This window comes from Pimephales promelas, chromosome 14 (assembly GCF_988280905.1).
Source record: "Pimephales promelas chromosome 14, fPimPro1.hap1.1, whole genome shotgun sequence".
Classification (NCBI taxonomy): Eukaryota; Metazoa; Chordata; class Actinopteri; order Cypriniformes; family Leuciscidae; genus Pimephales; species Pimephales promelas.
The window spans coordinates 32,042,765-32,062,419 of NC_142782.1; the positions used below are offsets into that span (position 1 = coordinate 32,042,765).

General features: G+C 38.7%; 3 protein-coding genes across 4 annotated transcripts; all 3 read left to right on the top strand.

Annotated features, from left to right (window-relative positions):
* Positions 1-468: 468 nt before the first annotated feature.
* wdr13 (WD repeat domain 13) lies at positions 469-8,116 on the top strand. The gene is made up of 10 exons (XM_089119866.1): positions 469-1,286; positions 2,133-2,211; positions 2,330-2,561; positions 2,860-2,969; positions 3,052-3,182; positions 4,206-4,513; positions 6,048-6,228; positions 6,327-6,468; positions 6,559-6,677; positions 7,506-8,116. Exons 1-10 carry the CDS (start codon positions 1,196-1,198, stop codon positions 7,688-7,690), a joined length of 1,578 nt encoding a protein of 525 aa, XP_088975992.1. The 5' UTR covers positions 469-1,195; the 3' UTR covers positions 7,691-8,116.
* An 896-nt stretch (positions 8,117-9,012) lies between these two features.
* Positions 9,013-12,979, top strand: asb6 (ankyrin repeat and SOCS box containing 6). Of its 2 annotated transcripts, none has more exons than XM_039675140.2 (7): positions 9,013-9,124; positions 9,690-9,856; positions 9,931-10,103; positions 10,175-10,281; positions 10,358-10,466; positions 10,577-10,663; positions 11,682-12,979. In XM_039675140.2, the coding sequence occupies exons 2-7, from the start codon at positions 9,753-9,755 to the stop codon at positions 12,410-12,412; spliced, it is 1,311 nt and encodes a 436-aa protein (XP_039531074.2). In that variant the 5' UTR covers positions 9,013-9,124; positions 9,690-9,752; the 3' UTR covers positions 12,413-12,979. The 2 variants fall into 2 exon arrangements, with proteins under 2 accessions (XP_039531074.2, XP_039531069.2); XM_039675135.2 differs by having other exon boundaries at positions 9,043-9,124; positions 9,720-9,856.
* A 2,029-nt stretch (positions 12,980-15,008) lies between these two features.
* Positions 15,009-17,899, top strand: neflb (neurofilament light chain b). Its single transcript, XM_039675184.2, has 4 exons — positions 15,009-16,137; positions 16,361-16,485; positions 16,624-16,943; positions 17,527-17,899. The coding sequence occupies exons 1-4, from the start codon at positions 15,124-15,126 to the stop codon at positions 17,757-17,759; spliced, it is 1,692 nt and encodes a 563-aa protein (XP_039531118.2). The 5' UTR covers positions 15,009-15,123; the 3' UTR covers positions 17,760-17,899.
* The last annotated feature ends 1,756 nt before the right edge of the window (positions 17,900-19,655 follow it).

The window sequence follows — 19,655 nt, forward strand, 5'->3', positions numbered from 1 at the left end:
TACCTTGGTAGCGGATTTCTTATCCGCCTTGTTACCTGTTAAAACATTCAGGGCATTACTTTTTAATTACTGTGGTGTTTTGGTTATACAGATTTTGTAAAGGTCAAAATGAAAGGTTAAATTATTTTATGACAGTTTTACATGTTACAAAAAACATATTTCAAAGCTTTTCTTCAATATCTACCTTTTGTTCCAGGCATTTTGGCTGCGCTCCAAAGTCCTTGCGTCCTTTTAGAATAAGCAGTGCTGAGTGCTGGCGCGGCCCTCATTTATGGCCCCGGCCACTGAATGACTCCACTTACGGGGCCCCTTCGGGAAAGAGCGTCAGGAACAAGTAAAGAGCCCCGTCAGCTGTGCCTCTGCACTGTCCTGTCACGGGCCTCTGCTGAGCTCAGGTGGAATCATATCTTTTGTACAGTTAATCCTTTTAGCAAATCGATGGTTCTCTCCCGCAGCCTTTTCCTCAAACCAGAGGTAATTCTTGATATTGAAATGTTAATATCCAGTTTGAAATTTAGTGTTAAACTGCAGTCTCTGAGCTCTGAGTATTATGTGCTGTTTTATCAGGCCAATGTTGTATCTTCAATATTTAGTTTACTAACGTAGGGACTAGAATTTTATTGACAACTATACAAAAAGCCAAATGTTCAGACATATCCTACAAATAAATAAATATATAAATAAAAATATAAAAATAAATGGAATTTCTTTGGTTAGTAATTAAATGTTTTAATAGTCATTATTTAGATTTAATGATGCAAGAACTTAAAATTGTGACACCTATACAAAAAGCCAAATGTTCATATCCTAACCCGGCACTAAGAAAAGAAAGAAATATAAAAATAAATTATTTTCTTGGAATTTATGTGGTTAATAATAACCTGGTCTAAGTTATTAATTACAAATAAAATATAGATTTTTAAATAGTTATTTAGATAAATACTTAAATTATATTTAGTTTATATAGTATGAATATGGAGTTTGTGAGCCTTTCTCTTTAGACATCTGTCATGCAGTTGAACTTGAACACTTAGCCAGCCTAATATGATTCTAAACACTTAAAATACATTTTTACTCTACATATACACGTAAACATCAATTCTCGTTGCCAAGTCACTCGGCCTTATCGTTTAACACCATACAAATCATCATTTGACAGTCCGTGTACAGTGTTACACGCGTTGCAGTGACGTCAATGATGTGCAGATCAGCTGCTGTCAGGGCGGGTCGGTCACGTGATCACGCCAGTCCCTTCAGACAGAATGAACCGGTGAGAATCTCGCACGGTAAGTGTCCTTTAAGTATAAAAATTATACATTGACATTTAGTTTTAATAAGGCGAAGGTATTCAGAAATGGTTATTAGCGAGATATTGTAGCTCCTGTGTGATTGACAGGATTTTAAAAAAAATATATTTTTCGTTGTGCATCTGCTGTTGTTGTTAGCATCCCTGCTAACTAGGGCGAATGCGTCAAAACTGATTTTAAAATAAACTATTTGTTTGGGTTGTGTAACGTTATATGAATAATTTTGAAATTATATATTCATTATAAACGTGTTCACGTTAGTAATGTTTCAGAGTACTAGTGTGTTTGAGAAACAAGTTATAGCATGCTATTTGTAATTTGACGCTGTCAATGTGTTTTTAGTGCTGTCACAGTGAACGTATTAATGAAATACGTTTCACGTAATTTTTTTTTTTTTTTTTTGCTATTACGGTTGCATTCAATAAATTTAATTGTGCTTTCTAAAAACTGTTTTGGAATTATTTGCTGTCATTTTGTATTATTTTTCTCATAAATAGTTATTCAAAAAAAGATTGAATTAAAAGTTAGTGAAAAACTTAATCTCATGTTAGTTTGAACTAAAATTAAATATTTTCCAGATATTATTTAAACAATTTGTTATTGTAATATGACAATCTAAAAATACAAATTTATATTTAGGTAACAATAATGTTAGTTGTCTTGATAATATAACATTTAATATTTTCCACACAATATTTTCTTTAGCATCAACAATTATAAATAGAAAATGTGAATCATATCTCAACTGGACGATACAAATAAGACTCTGACATCTTTAGTTATTTATTAATGATTTATCCAACAGTGTGTTTGTCTTTTCTGCAGACCTCGTGTTTCCTGCATCTCTCTGTGTTGAGGATCTCATGGCTGCTGTTTGGCAGCAGGTGCTGGCAGTGGACGCAAGGTGTGTGCAAGATTTTCATTGGAGTGAGACTCCATGCATACATGTGTAAAAACATTTTTAACGTGTGTAGGGACTAATCATGTCTTATATTATTTCCTCTCCCTTTCTTATTCCTCAGGTACAATGCTTACCGCACACCTACGTTCCCCCAGTTCCGCACACAGTACATCCGCCGGCGCAGCCAGCTGCTCCGTGAGAATGCCAAGTGTGGCTTTGAGCCGGGGCTGCGCAGGCAGTATCTGCGTCTGCGCAGTCAGTTGCTCGCACTGCGTTACGGGCCTCTGTCAGAGCAGAGCAGCTTCAGAGCCAGCAGTGTGCGCAGTTCCCGCACCACACTGGATCGCATGGAGGTTAGGTGCATTCAGAAACAGGGAAGAGGGTTCGAGAAATGTGGATTAGGAGTTCTGGGCTGAAATAAGCCCCACAAAAACACAGTCAGAGGGCAAGATAGTATATATAAGAGATATAAATAGCTATCCAGATCCAGGTCAATGTGTTGTGTGAGAGCTGCAGTGCATGTAGATTGCGAGCTCTTTTGTGCATGATGGGCTTGATGTTGTTGCTGTAGTGCTGAACTCTAAAATCACCCTCCATTGCTGCCTTCTCTTTTCTTGGTCTTTTTTATTCTCTTTTCCATCTTTTTTTCAGGACTTTGAGGAGGATCCCAGGGCTCAGGGTGCCAGAGGCCACCGGAGATCAGTAAGCCGTGGTTCATACCAGCTACAAGCCCAGATGAACAGGGTGGTGTATGATGAAAGGTAAACCCCACTAACCATAGCTATTTTACTAATTATTTTCGTCTTTATATAAATAAGTCTTTGGTAACATCTTCTGTGCCAGGCCTCCAGGTAGCCTGGTGCCCACCTCGGTGGCAGAAGCCAGTCGGGCCATGGCAGGTGACACCACCCTCAGTGAGAACTACGCCTTTGCCGGCATGCACCACATCTTTGACCAGCATGTCGACTCAGCTGGTGAGTGAGATGTTAATGACACAACCATTATTTCTGTAGTCAATAGCAGCACCATTCAAATTTCACAATATTTGATTAGCAGTCAACTGATATACTTTTTTTAGAGAGCAGGGTGGGAGATTTCCCATATAATGCTAATATATATGATATCACAGTTTTTAATTTAAAGATAGATATTTGCATAATATTTACTTAATTAGAAATAATTAGTAAATTAAGCCATGTGATTTTTTTTAATAGAATTTAATTTAAATTAATTTAATAAAAAATGTATTTAATTTTTTATATTTTAGATAGCAACTTCTTGATTTTTTGAAATCTTATTATAGTATTTTTCATAATAAAATAAAACTTGAAAAAAGTAAATCAGATGATGTTGATAAATAAAAAATGCCATATATTGACCGACATATTAGTCGTCCACTATCCTTTATACCAATTTTGATATCACAGCTAAACCACAGTTCGTTTATATATTTTTTCAAGAAAACACTGGCTGACAAAGGACAAAAAAATGAATGCAAAGCGGCAATTTTATGGTCATATTGTTATTTGAATAATATTATTGTTTAATCCCTGCATTGTGTCTATTTCACCATATACTGTATATATATATATATATATATATATATATATTCACCTTATACATAAAGAACCAGAAGATGTGCTAAATGTAGCACCTCATTGCAGTACACGAGATCCAGGGGGCGGAGTTGGATCCAGATCTAAGGGGTGGAGATGGGTAGGATTAGGGGTGGGGTTAGGGATCAGGGGGCGGAGATGGGTAGGTTTAGGTATATGTAAGGTGGGATCCAACTCCTCCCCCTGGATTTCGTGTTCTGCAGTGAGGACAATCTCCCATTTTCATTTAAGAAGCACATTTGATCACTTTCTTGTGCAGCCACATTGCTGCTAGCTTTCTGCTGTGCATGCATGTAAATATTTGAAAACAGCCATCAGTCCTTGGTCTGGACTGTTGTTTTTACCCTCTCATTTTAACCTTTAATTATTTTATCTCCTCAGTTCCCCGATTGCAGTTTGCCAATGACGATAAACACCTCCTCGCCTGCTGCTCATTGGATGGGACATTGTCAATCATGACACTATCCCCACCTCCACCAACTGTAAAGGTGACACTGAAAGGCCATGCTGGGCCCGTCACTGACTTTGCCTGGTCGCTTAGCAATGACATCATTGTGTCCACGTCCAAAGATGGCACTCTGCGTATCTGGAACACAGAGGATGGCCGCTGCATCCGGGAGGTGGTCGACCCAGAGGGCAGTGAGCTGCTGTGCTGCACTTTTCAGCCCATGAACAACAACCTGACTGTGGTGAGCCCAAATGACAACCATTATTACTTCTGGTATTCACTACTGTTCAAAAGTTTTGAGTCTTTTTTTTTTTTTTTGTTAAACGTTAAAAAAATTAAGGTTGCACTTATTTGATCGAAAAGTACACGTAAGCTGCAATATTGAATGACTTCTTTCTGTTCTAATATATTTTAAAGTGTAATTTATTCCTGTGATCAAAGCTAATTGAACAGTAGTGTAATTATAGATGTTTTTCTCTAGTGAGCATACATCTTGTAATACTGCAGAACTGCAATATTATGTTTATCAAATAGACTATAGGAAAGGCATTTCACATTTATTCTTTTTATTTTATTTATTTATTTATTTATTTGACAGGGACAATGCAAACAAACATAGTGTCAAGACCAAGCATGTTACTGAAGTGTTGCATATAAAGTTTACTGCTATTGCTAATTTTCAACTCCTGTCCCTGGAACGGCTTTTATACACAATAAAATTTACATGATTAACTACTTCAATAAAAAAAAATAAAAATAATAAAAATAATAAAAATACTAATATAAACATACATAAGCCTATATATGTATATCATATACAACTCTAATAATTAAATATAATTAAAAATTAGTACACTTTTGGTTTATTTTTAACCAATTTTTAAGCCTGGAAATGTACATCTTAAAGTCAGACACAGTCTTGATTTCAAAAGGTAAAGAGTTTCAAAAGGTAAGAGAACTTTTTTTTACATTACCTGTTCTCAAGAAACTATTAGGAATTTCGCCCCCTAGAATGGGATAATTCTGGTGACAGACTTTCTTTTCCAATTTTTTGGGAAATGGAATTGTTTACTGTGGCAAAAAATACCATCAGCCCTTTCAGTAATCCTATTAGTGTGTGATATGCACCACCACCCAAAAAGGGTACTTTGTGTGCAATAGTGGGTAATTGTACTAAATGTTAAGAGACCAAATGTAGTTTAATTCGGCTATGAATCATGCATAAAGAAACTTGATTATATCTTGTAATTTTTTTTATATTTTTAACACCTTTTATTTGTGTCTACATATGAAGAGTTCAGATGCAAAAGCCTCTAAATGCCATTTGAAATTTTCTTCTTTAATGATGATTTTTATGAAACTTGTATATTTAAGTTCAGTAATTTCACTTAAATAACAGTGAAATTACTGAACTTAAATATACAAGTTTGATAAAAATCATCATTAAAGAAGAAAATTTCAAATGGCATTTAGAGGCTTTTGCATCTGAACTCTTCATATGTTACTATACAAAGCTAATGTAACACAACGACATTTTAGTAAATTGTAAAAAAATATGAAAATGTCTGGTAAAGTATTTTCTGAAGTTGTTATTAGATTAGATAATCTTTATTCAGGACACACAAGATGGTCCATAGCCCTATACATATACCATAATATTACAAAGTGCATTAAAAAGAAAAGGAAGAAAGAGAGAGAGAAAAAAAAAAATATATATATATATATATTTTTTTTATGTTGTGATATATCACGTGTCTTTTGTTATTTGTGCCCAGGTTGGCAACAGCAAACATCACCTGCAAGTGGTGAACATCTCCACCGGGAAGAAAGTGAAAGGAGGCTCCAGCAAACTGACCGGTCGAGTGCTTTCTCTCTCGTTTGATGCACCAGGGAGAATCCTGTGGGCTGGCGATGACAGGGGAAGCATTTTCTCCTTCCTCTTTGACATGGCCACAGGTACAAAGATGTTTCATGCCAAGCCCAGATTGTGATTTTGGGGGAACCATAGTAATATAGATGAGAGTTTAAGTAAAATCAAGGTTCTTCCTCCACAGGAAAACTGACCAAAGCTAAGAGACTGGTGGTGAACGAGGGCAGCTCTATTTCCAGTATCTCAGCCCGCTCATGGATCAGCCGTGAGGCTCGGGATCCGTCGCTGCTCGTCAACGCCTGTGTAAACAAACTACTGCTCTACAGGTTAGAATACACTTAACTTAACGGAAAACCAGATTGTCACGTTCCTTTGGCTAAGATGATGATTGATTAGTGTGGAACCGGTGTTGACAGGGTCGTGGATAATGAGGGGACACTACAGCTGAAGAGGAGTTTCCCCATCCAACAAGCATCCCAACCTCTGCACAGCATCTTCTGTCCTCTCATGTCCTTCAGACAGGGAGCCTGTGTTGGTAAGCCCCGAATCATCATCTCATCTGTGACCATTTACATTCAGCAACTGAAAATAGGGCCATTGTAATTTCTGTTTTTTAAATCCTTTTCTTTGAATACGCAAAGCTCTAATTATGTGTGCTTAAACATTACTCATCATAGGCAAGAAATGACTTTAAAAAGAGTTTAATATATTTAAAAACTGACAATTTAAACCAATATTTGTGTGCTATGTACCATTCAAAATTTGGGGTTGTTAAGATTTTTAAAAAAATCTCTCTTATTCTCTCCAAGGCTGTATTTGTTTGATAAAAATACTGTAAAAACAGTTATGTTATGAAATATTATTTCAATTTAAATGAGCTGTTTTTTTATGTTAATATATATTTAAATTAATACATTTTCTGCATCATTTCTTCAGTGTCACGTGATCCTTCAGAAATCGTTCTAATATTATGATTTGCTGCTCGGGAAACATTTCTGATTATTATCAATGTTGAAAACAGTTGTGCTGCTTAATATTCTAGTGAAACCGGCATATATTTTCAGCATTCTTTGATTAATAGAATAGAAAGTACAGAAAAACAACATCATAAATGTCACTTTTGATCAATTTAATGCATCCTTCTTGAAATTTCTTTCAGAAAAAAGTTCTTTTGAATGGTTTTTGAATTATTCTTACATAATAAGTTTGCCAACACACTATTGAAATCGATCCATCATATATCACTCACTGATGTGCACTTACAAGGTTCCTTTTCAGTTAGGATGCTGCCTATGTAGGCGGCTCACTCTGTTTTGGAACAAAGCCAGTGTAAGTGAATCCCTGCTCTTTTTTTCTCATGTAGTCACTGGAAGCGAGGACGCATGCGTCTACTTTTTCGACGTCGAGCGCAACACTAAGGCCATTGTTAACAAGCTGCAGGGTCACAGCGTGCCCGTCCTGGACGTGAGCTTCAACTGCGACGAAAGCCTGCTAGCATCCTCTGACGCCACCGGAATGGTGATCATCTGGAGACGGGAGCAGAAGTAATCACAGCGACTCCTACCTTGGCTACAGCATCTTCCAACGCAGGCTGGCTTGAATCACGTGCAATGAAACTCCTACTGTAAACGTGTGATGACTGTGATGTGTTGAATGAGTCTGAGCTAACTCATGTGGACCATGAACGAAACTTGGTTTCTCTTATCTTTGTTTTAGGGCTGATATTTCTATTGTTGTTGTTTTGGGATGTGATGCTTGATTGTGCGCTTCATCAGTGCTTTGCAGTCTTAAATGTGTAATTTAAGAGAGGAGACGTTAATATAATAATTTGTTCACCTTTGTGCATTGTGTCTTTGTGAGTGAGTGTGTGAGAATGAGAACGCTTGAGACAATGTTTCTCTGAAGTTGTGTTCGCTTGCACAATAACACTACTATATTTATGCCTTGAACTCAATAAACTTACACTAAGTTACATTTGGTCTCTTCATACTTTTCTTGAATTTAGTTACATTTTGTTGGCATTTTTTTAAATGCCAACTTCAAATCAAAGGAGCTTTTGAAGATGGCGAAGTTGTTGGCACACAGGAAATTTAGTTCAAGGAGTGCTATAATGCCCCTTTGTACAAGATGTAAGATAAGCCTCTGATGTCCCCAGAGTGTGTAAGGGAGGTTTTAGGTCAAAATACCACACACATGAGTTTTTTTTTACAGCATTTATATACCTTTTTGAGGGCGAGCAAAAACGTGTTGTTTTGTGTGTGTCCCTTTAAATGAGCTGCTGCTCCCAGAATACCTCTTCTTAACATGGACTCACCCCGTTTGTTGTGTTCCCAGGCCAGGGCGTGGTTTATGTAACTTTTGTGGTTAGTGATGTCATGTAGTTGTTGTAGTCCTGAAAAAAACGTTTTAAAAAAAGGAAATATATATATATCCGTTTGCTTTCCATTGAAGTTTGAGTGCTGCAACTTTGCAAATGTTGTTTATGCCCAAACAGGAACATTACACACCAACTAAAGTTAAAAAGTGAAATCATAATCAACCACTCCTTTCAAATCCTTTTTTAAACTTCAGCCTATATTTTAAAATTTGAAATATGAATAGGTCTCAAGTTAATTATTTCACATGTATTTCTTTATTATTGATATTTACTCTGCGCTAATACTGGTGATAATATTTCTTGAATATATTTAAAATATTTTCCAGTATCATGAATAAATTGTTGCTTATAAATTGTATTTTTTCTAAAAAAAAAAATGTGTTGTTGTTGTCGGATACTTGGTGACTTCAGACTCACACTTGTGTCTTGGATGAAAATACTTTTAAACCTCATTGCCATTTTTTAAACGTTAAGGCTTTTATTTTGAAATGAACACGCGTGAGCGCACTTTTTTCCATCTGCTTTTATTTTGAAAGGAAGCAATTTTCACGTCACAGCAGCTACACTGTAACATGTGGGAGGAACTACTTCCGGTTCTACAGTGGGTAAGCTAAAAGAGAAAACAAACAAATATATAAATGAAACGCAATTTGAATAAATATATATTGTGACAAAATTTATTTTAGAAGCCTTGAACATTTATTACCCAGTGTATATTAGGGGGTAGACAGCTAGCAGGCTGCATATAACCCACTAAGTTACATAAAACAGCTAACAAAATGAATAAATCTGTTTTAGTTTTTATTGTAATTAATTCAGACGCTGTAATTCCAAAGACATCTCATAAAGAGTTAAACTAGTTTATATTTTCATGCATGTGGCCGTTTTTTTTATAGGTGTGGTCCATCTGATAAAACGAGTCCCTTCTCTTTCATGAATATGCATTATTTAAAAAAAAATTAAAAGGATCTAATGGTTGTTTCTAACGTAATCATAGTCTTTTATATTTATTATATATACTACAATTGCTGCATAACTATTTTATAAAAACAATGTTTATTTGTCACAAACAAATACTGATATGTGACTCCGTTTCCAAGAAAGAGCTCCAGTGCATTATGTAATATTGTGTTTATAATGTTTTACTGACTTGATTTATATATTTTTTAGACTCTTGCATGAGTTTGTACTGTTTTAAAGCGTGAAGAGACCGTGGGACAGAGGGAACAGAATATGCCTTTCCTCCACGGGTTCAGGAGGATCGTGTACGAGTACCAGCCGCTGGTGGATGCTGTGATGAGTGTCCTGGGAACAGAAGGAGGAGAAAAACAGCACAGGTCAGCATCTCAACTGCATTTCAAAGACTGCATTTCACAGACGATGACAGAATTGTATGCACTGCATTTCACAGACAAGAGGATGAAGAAAGCATCTCAAGGGCCCTTGTGGAGCTTCTGGATAGAGAGTCCCAGTCTCCCGTCTTCATGCAGGGAATCAGCTACTCCCTGTTTCGAGTGGCTGAACTGGGGTTGGTCAGCGCAGCAAAGGTGCTCTTGCGTTACGGAGCTGATCTCAACTTTGAAGGTGCGGAGATGCTAAAGACTTTTACAATTTTGTGGTGATCATCATCTTGAAACTTTTTGTTATTGTTTCAGACCCTGTATCGTACTACAACCCCTTACACATTGCAGTGTTGAGGAACAAGCCAGACATGGTGCAGATGTTGATATCTCACGGAGCTGAAATCAACAAGAGGGACAGGGTGAGAACACGTGCCTTTATAAAAGTAGCATTTATGCGACGATGCTTTTTGTGGCACTTTTTCGTCTCTGCAATAGATTCATGAAAGCAGCCCTCTTGACCTGGCCAGCGAGGAGGCGGATAAGCTGCCGTGTTTGCGTGTGCTTCTGGACTTGGGTGCTGATGTGAATGCGAAAGACAAGAATGGTATTTTATTGAACTCATCTAACAATTTTAGAATGATTGTGGTTTCTTGATGTATTTCATTTGATTCTGACTCTCTGTTTATTGTGTTGCACATGCTTGCACGTTTGCAGGAAAAACTGCACTGCTTCATGCTCTGGCCAGCAGTGATGGACTTACAGTCAATAATGTGGACAATATAGAGCTGCTTCTACAAAGAGGTGCTTCACTCAACATCATAAAATGACATTAGGCAACAGATTTATTCAGATATTTCGTTTTAAAATCTCAGATCTTGACTTAAACTGAAAGATTTTATATGGTTGTTATTGTAATGCTGAAAGTGTAATATTGTGAAATATTATTACAATTTTAAATTACTGTTTATGTTTTAAATATATTTTCAAATGTAATTTATTCCTGTGATGTAAATCTGAATTTTCAGCATCATTACTCCAGTCTTCAGTGGATGATCCTTCAGAAACCATTCTAATATGATGATTTGATGCACAAGAAACATTTATTATTATCAATGTTAAAAACAATTGTTCTGCTATATAATGGATATATATATCCATTATAATTAACAGGCTAATTTTATTAATATTTATATTTTTGTGTGTGTGTGTATATATATATATATATATATAAGTGCTTTGCAAAGATTAATTACAATTAATCACATCCAAAATAAAAGTTTGTGTACATACATAATATATACAATTCATGTATATATTTAAGAAAATGTGTTATTCATATATAAAATATTTATATATCATATAGATTATGTGTATATATGTATATATATATATATATATATATATATATACAGTATTTATGTGCAAATAATTCTTAAATATATACATGCATGCATAGGTATTTATATACATAAAATAATTATACAGAGCACACACATATGTTATGTAAAGACAAACTTTTATTTTGGATGTGATCAATCGCAATTAATCTTTGCACAGCCCTATATATATATATATATATATATATATATATATGTATGTATACAATTTTTAGGTGTAATTTGACCTATAATATACATATTATATTATTATAATAATATTATTTTAAATTTATATTATATTAATATCATATAATATTAAATTTGCCTTTATGTATAAATGGAATTTTATTTTTTGCTTAAAATATTTTTTTTAATATCTTTTTTTTTTTTTACTGCCATCTAAAATTAAAAGAATGAAACCTCTTATGTGTCCTGTGCAGGTGCAGATGTGAACGCCACCACACATGACGGCGAGACCCCCATGTCCTCTCTGATCTTCCTGGTGAAGGAGGCTCTGGACAGCAGCGTTGAGGATGCGAAGGAGATTGGGCGTTTCTGTACCCGCGTGGCACGTGTTCTGATCAGCCACGGTGCCGATCCCAGCTGCTGCTTGAACGCTGCTGACGGGGAAGAGTGGGAACATTCACTAACCTACACCATTCTGGAAAACTTCGACTTGCTATTTCCCCTGACCGCCCTTCTACTCCAGCACGGCGCTTCCTTCGTCTGCTCTCACCACAGCGCCTCCTTCTGGACGGGTCAACAACTGATATTCACGCGTCTCGCTGAAGCTCTCCGTGAGCCTTTAGATGCCGCCGAGCTGGCTGATGTTTTAGCCAAAGCTGAAGTGCTGTTGGATCTGGCCAGGATCTGCTCTCCTGTCATTCCTCCTCTCTTCCCGCGCTCACAATTGCCCGTTCTGGACCAGGTTTCTACCCATCAGCCCCTGCTGGAGCTCTACAGCAAACTAGAGGACCAAGAGAGCCGGCCGCTGCCATTGAGATGCCTTTGCCGGAGACTGATCCGCCGCTGTCTGCAGCCGTGGCCCTTTGAGGAGAAGGTGAAAGCCTTGCCACTGCCGGACAGACTGAAGGACCTGCTGCTCCCAGAGAACTGCTGGACCAACAGACCCGGCTGGGACAGATTCAAACCTCGACGTTCTCCGCGCTGATCCACACGGACTGTGTGTGTGTGGTTGTATATATCGAGCCCTTAATGACCTCTGCATTCAGTCAAATCCAGATAAAATTGATGCGGTGCTTGTTTCATTTGAATCAGCATGCAGAAAGATCATTTGTCTGTTCATCTGAGAGTGGGAAACTAGCAAAAATATGTATATGTCTTGTAGTTGTCAGTGTTCTCAGTGCCAAAATGCCAGTAACCACACTGTATTACATATCACCAGGTAATTTTCTGTTGGTTTTGTAGTTTCTTTTAGTATGAAAAGGAATAATTGTTTACAGTTACTGATGAATCTTTAATATTGTGCACTCATGTGTGTATATTTTTAAGCTGATTTGCTGATTGGATATCATTTATATGATATACTTAAAATGCCTTAACAAGATCAACTTTGTTGCTGGAACATTGGAAAAAAAATGCTCTCTCGTGTGTGTGTGTGTGTGTGTGTGTAGTTTTTCACTTGCTGTACGTCTTTAAAATATGAGGCTGTAAGTTGTCATAATGCTTCTGGAGAATCAAAGCTCACTTTAAAGGAATTAAATGCCTTTGTTAAAAATCAATTGTTTAGTTAATAATTCAAGAAACTTGTGCTTGGCCTAAAAAGTAACATAGTTGCTATTTACTGGTAAGATTATTGTTAGCTATCTTCCACATCTAAACTGCTTTTGCACCTGGTTAAAACCGGTTTAACCCTGTAAGAGTTGGAGTATATTGAAGTATAAAAATAATTTAAATGTAAATCAATCCTATATGATTAAAGTCCACTGAAGTCACACAATTCTAAAAGGAATATACAAAGGAATATACAAACCCCCAGACCTCTTACATCCCCATTAACACCCTCAACAATGGACCATGCAACCCTATATGTCTGAACATCCACACACCTGTCCTTGAATAACCATCAGTGTCTGCCAACTTATTGCAAACTTATTTTACTTCTAACATGCAGGAACAATTTCAAATACTACTACTGAAAGGATTTAAAACACTGGAACCAGAAATAAATAATTGATTCATTTAGAATGATTCAAATCAGAAAATTAATAACAAATAATACAGTTAGAAATTGTGAATCATCAAATAGCCTACATTATATTTCTGTAAGTATTTATCCTATATGTGAACATTTGAGAAGTGCAATGCCTCCATGTAATGTGCAAGGTGCATATGCTATTTTGACTACCATTCCCTCCCAACGTTGTAAGAAGAAGAAAATAACAAAGAAATAGGCTACAGCAACAAATAATTTGATGCATGCATTTTACAATAACCAAGTATTTACATGAACTAGACATTCTAACAATCACACAAAATAAATGATGAGATATCCTGTCCAATGTGTTTTGGAAGAGATAAGACTTAAATGCAAACTTGTGTATTAGGACAGTACTTGGGCCGCGACTGATGACGTTTAACAAGTCCACAAGAACACAAGTAAAATTCTTCCAACCAAAATTCAACGACTGCCCGACGTTGGAGCTTGACGTCAAACAAACATTGAATTTAAATGTCAACCCGACTTTCAATTTCAACCAAAATCCAAATTATTCTTTGTGATCCACAGAGTGATTTGAGTCTGGTGAGTCGTGACTGTCACTGGTCGAGAATTGTGTAGTCGAAGAAGAACGGTCTAGTCTCAGTTCTCGCGCATGCGCCCATAAGGAAGTAATGGAAAGTCGAATAAAGTCGTTATTTACGTTTTTTTTTTCGCACAAAAAGTAGTCTCGTCGCTTGATAAAGTTATAGTTGAGCCACTGTAGGCACATGGAATATTTAAACCTTTTCTTTTAATTACTTTCTGGGCCGTCAAGAGGCAGTCCCTCAGGCTGTCTATGGAAGAGTGATACAGCCCTCAGATTCAATCAAAAATATCTTTATTTGTGTTCCGAAGATGAACGAAGGTCTTACGGGGTTGGTACAGCATGGGGGTGAGTAATTAATGACTTAATTTTCATTTTTGGGTGAACTAACCCTTTAATGTTGGTTTGATCTGTAATTTTCAGCTTCTTCAATGACACTGCATTATTTCACAGGGATGCAAATCTGACTTGGATTATTTCACAATACCTTCAACCACCACTAGAGAGAAGCATTTACTTGTGTTAGTCCTACTGTTAGTGTTTTTATCCAGTTTGTGTGTAAGATCTGCCTTTAGTTCATCTGGTGACTTAGATGTTAGTGGCCCGTGCAGCTGTATATTCATTCATTGTTGCACAAGCCTTTCCTTCACACCAATTTTGCCAACATTTTAAGATGGCACATGTGAAAATATTATGCAGATTTGTCATCTCACAACTAGAAACAGTTTAAATGCAAAGAGAACCGCTGGTAACTAATATTAAAGGCTCAATTTAACAGCTGTTAGATCTGTGCAATGAAGCCTAAATTGTGTTTTTCCTCTGCAAGCTCTTGAAAGCTTTGTCCTCATTGCCCTCTTTGCTGTGCTCTCTCTCTCTCTCTCTCTCTCTCTATTTCGCATTGCATTGCCAATCCATTTCTGTAATTCGCCCCTCCGCTCCTGAGAAACCCATCCCAGCCCGCACTGAAAGGCAATGGATTCATGCTGTCAGTAAAAAGCTGCGTCAGAGTCTCTCCTCCTGCTATAAAAAGCCGTGCCAGTGGCGCTACATCCTCGCAGACCTCTCTCCACAACATCAGCACTGCGGAAACCTCTGCTCTCTTCTCTCTTCAGCAACCATGAGCTCATTGAGTTACAACCCTTATCTCCCGTCTGCGCAGCGGAGGCGCGTGGTGGTGCGCAGCGGGACGCCCTTCGGCGGAGCGAGCAGTCGTTCTCGATCCGTCTACTCGACCTACTCATCCCCGTCCCGTGCCTCGGTTCTCTCCTCCTCTGCGGCTCTGCAGCGTTCAGAGCTGGACCTGAGCCAGGCTTCTCAGCTGAGCTCGGAGTTTAAAGTGGTGCGGACGCAGGAGAGGGCCCAACTCCAGGACCTCAACGACCGCTTCGCCAGCTTCATTGAGCGTGTGCATAGCCTGGAGCTCCAGAACCGTTCCCTGGAGACAGAGCTGCTCCTGCTGCGCCAGAGGCACTGCGAACCCTCCCGCCTCAGGGGTCTGTACGAGCAAGAGGCGAGGGAGCTGCGCGCGGCGGTGGACGAGGCCCGTAGGGAGCGCCAAGCGGCTCAAGAGAGGCGGGACCGACTGGAAGACGCACTCAAGGACTTGCAGAGTCGCTACGAAGAAGTAGTCCTGGCCCGCGAGGAAGCCGAAGGCCGGATGGTGGATGCCAGGAAGGGGGCGGATGATGCAGCGCTGGCCCGGTCTGAGCTGGAAAAAAGAGCCGACACTCTACTGGACGAGCTGGCCTTCCTCAAGAGGCTCCACGAAAGCGAGATCGCTGAGCTCCAAGCCCAGGTGCAGTACAGCGCCCAGGTGTCGGTGGAGATGGAAGTGGCCAAACCGGACCTCTCCGTGGCTCTCCGAGACATCCGAGGTCAGTACGAGCGCCTGGCTCAGCAGAACATCCAGGCCGCGGAGGAATGGTTCCGCGGGAAGGTGAGCACCATCACGGAGGACACTGCCAAACACACGGAGAGCATCCGCAACGCTAAAGACGAGGCCGGGGAGTACCGTCGCCTGCTGAAATCTCGAGACCTGGAGATCGAGGCGTGCCAGAGCCTGAACCAAGCTCTGGAGAGACAACTGCAAGAGGTCGAGGAGAAACAGAGCGCAGAGATCGCTGAGCTACAGGTCAGAATCATAACTGCATGTCCTTTATTTACATTTATGCATTTAGCGGAGGCTTTTATTTAAGTTAGTTACATTCGATCGGTTGCTGTCCCTGGGGGCTTTGCTATAGTGCCGTGCTTTACAGTTTGAGCTACAGGAAGGCTATATCCTTCAATAATGCTCTGGATGCACTTTGCACTACTATTGTGCTCTAAAATTGAGTCTTTAATTTTTGTCTGGACAGGATAACATCGGTGACTTGGAGAATGAGCTAAGGTCCATGAAGAGTGAAATGGGCCGTTACCTCAAAGAATATCAGGACCTTCTCAATGTGAAAATGGCCTTGGACATTGAAATAGCTGCTTACAGGTTAGCAATGTCAAGTGTTGCATTTGATATATAACCCCAAACATTTAATATGGGGTTTGCATCGATTACATTTGATCCTCCCTAATCTTGAAAACTTCTTTAGATCCTTAAATAAAAAGTTTATTTGCATTACAACAGGAAACTTCTGGAAGGGGAAGAAACTCGCTTCAACGAGGGCGGTATTGGCGGTATGTCGAGTGTGTTTTCTCCCTCCATCGCTGCCACTCCGTCTTTCGGCCGTCCAGTGTTCTCTGTGCAGGCTAGTCTGAGCTCTGGCGCCCCCTATCTTCTGGGAACCAGATTGATGAGCTACTCTGCCATTCCCGATGAGATTATTGAAGCCAGTCAGATGCAAGAAGCCAGGGCAAGTCCAGAGAAAGAAGAGGAGGAGGAGGAGGTGGTGGAGGAAGAGGAAGAGGGTGAGAAGGAGGAGGAGGAGGAGGAAGAAAAAGAAGAGGGTGAGGATCATTTTTTTTTTATTTAATTTATATAAAAATTGTTTCTATTTATTATGTTTGACACATAGGTGCCTAGACGGTAAATTAAAATTATTAATATTTCCCCCCCCCCATATTTTTCCCTTTTATTTATTTTTATGTATCTCCATTTAGTGAAATAAAATTAATTATCTCTAGATTTTTTATTAAATTTTTACATTAACGTTTTGTCCCTACATTTTTTATTTTAAAATATCTATCTATCTATCTGTCTGTCTGTCTGTCTGTCTGTCTGTCTGTCTGTCTGTCTGTCTGTCTGTCTGTCTGTCTGTCTGTCTGTCTGTCTGTCTGTCTGTCTGTCTGTCTGTCTGTCTGTCTGTCTGTCTGTCTGTCTGTCTGTCTGTCTGTCTGTCTGTCTGTCTGTCTGTCTGTCTGTCTGTCTGTCTGTCTGTCTGTCTGTCTGTCTGTCTGTCTGTCTGTCTGTCTGTCTGTCTGTCTGTCTGTCTGTCTGTCTGTCTGTCTGTCTGTCTGTCTGTCTGTCTGTCTGTCTGTCTGTCTGTCTGTCTATCTATCTATCTATCAACATTTGTTGTCTCTTTTACAGGTGAAGAAGGAGGTGAAGAGGAAGCAGAGGAAGAAGGTGAGGATAAGGGAGAACAGGAAGAGGAGGAAGAAAAAGAGGAAGGAGGAGAGGGTGAAGAAGGCGATAAAAAAGAAGGGAAAAATGAAGAAGAAGAGGAGGACAAGGATGACACAGGAAAAGAAGATGAGAAAAAGAAAGGAGACGACGACGAAAAAGAGAGCAAAGCTGAGAAAGGCAAGCCGAAAGAGAAGTAAACCCTCTGGACCAAACCCCTGGTGCTAGCTGGAGGTGATCAAACCTCGTTTATCTCACACACGCAGACGTCTCGACAAGTTTACTGTGTCCAGCTGCTCCATTTCACATTCAGACGCAAACTGCAATAATAAATGCAACCATAGAGGTCGCCTAAAGCCAGAGTAGCCTATGCATGAACATGCCTTATGTTTGCGCTTGGCAGGGAAATTGTGATCGCAGGAGTCTTGTGTTGGTAATTGATGTTAATTTATTAAAATGTTATTATTTGAGCATTGCGTCTGTTTGCCTATCAACTGCCTATGCGAACACAAGTGTGCTTAGTATACAAAATGCCTTATACCCGATCCTCAAAGAAAGGCTCATTGCCTTCCAATAAAATCTTAACAAACCTCCTTACTTTGTGCGTTACTCTGTGTTGTTGTTTTTCTGCCTATGCTGTACATTGTTGCCTATACAGAACTAACTTGAACAAATTATGTGACATACATAATTCAGCGAGGTGTCTATTTGTCATTTCAGAAGGAGGTTATTTTGCATGTTTTGTCTGAACTCGTTGATTAAATGTTGAAAATTTCTTCCGGGTTTAGTATCAGGCATACTGTAGAAATACTGAGAGAATGGGCTCTATGCACGGCGGTAATTCCGGTGAAGGATTAAGGAATCGGATGCTCGATAACTTCCGCCGATCGTAGAGTCCAATGCAATACCGAGAATTTATATTGAATTTTATACTCCATGGTTATAATAAAGAAACGTTAGTCACAAAAACAGATAAAACAGTCACCCCTCGTTGTGTTTATGCTTCTTTTTAAAATTATATTAAATAAACATATATGTAAAATTACATCTAAACGTATATGTACGTTGCGTTTCAAAGACGGGAGGACTGTACATTTTGAAGACTCTGCCATAATCCCGTTTTCCTCGGTTCTCCTCCACTTAAATCTCCACAACCAGAAATGGACGAGCATCCTTACGTCAAATGCGGAACTTATGCGTGTATAGCCCATAGTATAATCTAGGTAGCCTACACTACGGCCCACAAGTACAGAGGTATTAACTCAAGTATATAGCGCTGCATGCTGATTATTTATTCATGACAGCTGTAATCAATATAATGCAAGAAACCTCAGAGCTCAGCTAAAAGTAATTCACTAGATTGATGTCATGTGACTATTTTGTGCCCATTCATCACAGAGCAGAATCCAGGCAATTCACACATATGAGGTGAGTGTTGCATAGTGGTTCAAATCTGGGCTGTAAACAGGGAAGTTTAGGTTCGAATCCACTCAGTGTGTTAGCAATGCACTGTCACCCCAGATGTGATCCTCGGAGTCGGCCATACCTAGTGGTCAGCACAAATCTCTATTGATTTCTCATTTGAATTAGTGTTTTAGCATACACATCCCCCTTAGCGACACATTCAGTTCCCTGATGAGCCAGAGGACTCGACTCGAGCTTTAACAAGCCAGTGCAGCACATGTTCTCCATTATCCTAATTGACAACTATACGCTGACATGTAGTTACACTAATGGAGGGGGTTTAGAGATGGTCTCGTCTGTGTTTTTTGATTAATGTTCACGGTGTGATGAAACATTTGTGAGTTAAGTCATGCTTCACTGTCATTCTTTCCATTTGCCCAGGAGGAAAAAAGGGGTTTATTGCCAACTATTAATCTTAGTTTACATGTAAAGGACTTTATCTTCTAGTGTGGAAGGATAATGGTTGTTGTACAAATCTTAATATTGTTAATATGTAGGAAACATTCAATGAAAGCAATTTGATGGATAAATGCAACGGTAATTTTGCAGCGCATTGTGTCTAACGATACACTACATATTTTATTGGTAAATGCATCAGGTACATGTGAATTTTCCATGTTGAAATTATATTG

Excerpts from the sequence above, each read along its gene's own strand:
- asb6 (XM_039675135.2), top strand. The coding sequence starts at position 9,092 with ATGTGGGAGGAACTACTTCCGGTTCTACAGTGG. Across the intron at positions 10,104-10,174 it reads AGCTGATCTCAACTTTGAAG|ACCCTGTATCGTACTACAAC; the intron begins GTGCGGAGATGC and ends TTATTGTTTCAG. Across the intron at positions 10,664-11,681 it reads AGAGCTGCTTCTACAAAGAG|GTGCAGATGTGAACGCCACC; the intron begins GTGCTTCACTCA and ends TGTCCTGTGCAG.
- neflb (XM_039675184.2), top strand. The coding sequence starts at position 15,124 with ATGAGCTCATTGAGTTACAACCCTTATCTCCCGTCTGCGCAGCGGAGG. Across the intron at positions 16,138-16,360 it reads CAGAGATCGCTGAGCTACAG|GATAACATCGGTGACTTGGA; the intron begins GTCAGAATCATA and ends TTGTCTGGACAG. Across the intron at positions 16,486-16,623 it reads ATTGAAATAGCTGCTTACAG|GAAACTTCTGGAAGGGGAAG; the intron begins GTTAGCAATGTC and ends GCATTACAACAG.
- wdr13 (XM_089119866.1), top strand. The coding sequence starts at position 1,196 with ATGATGTGCAGATCAGCTGCTGTCAGGGCGGGTCGGTCACGTGATCAC. Across the intron at positions 2,212-2,329 it reads GTGCTGGCAGTGGACGCAAG|GTACAATGCTTACCGCACAC; the intron begins GTGTGTGCAAGA and ends CTTATTCCTCAG. Across the intron at positions 6,229-6,326 it reads CCTCTTTGACATGGCCACAG|GAAAACTGACCAAAGCTAAG; the intron begins GTACAAAGATGT and ends CTTCCTCCACAG.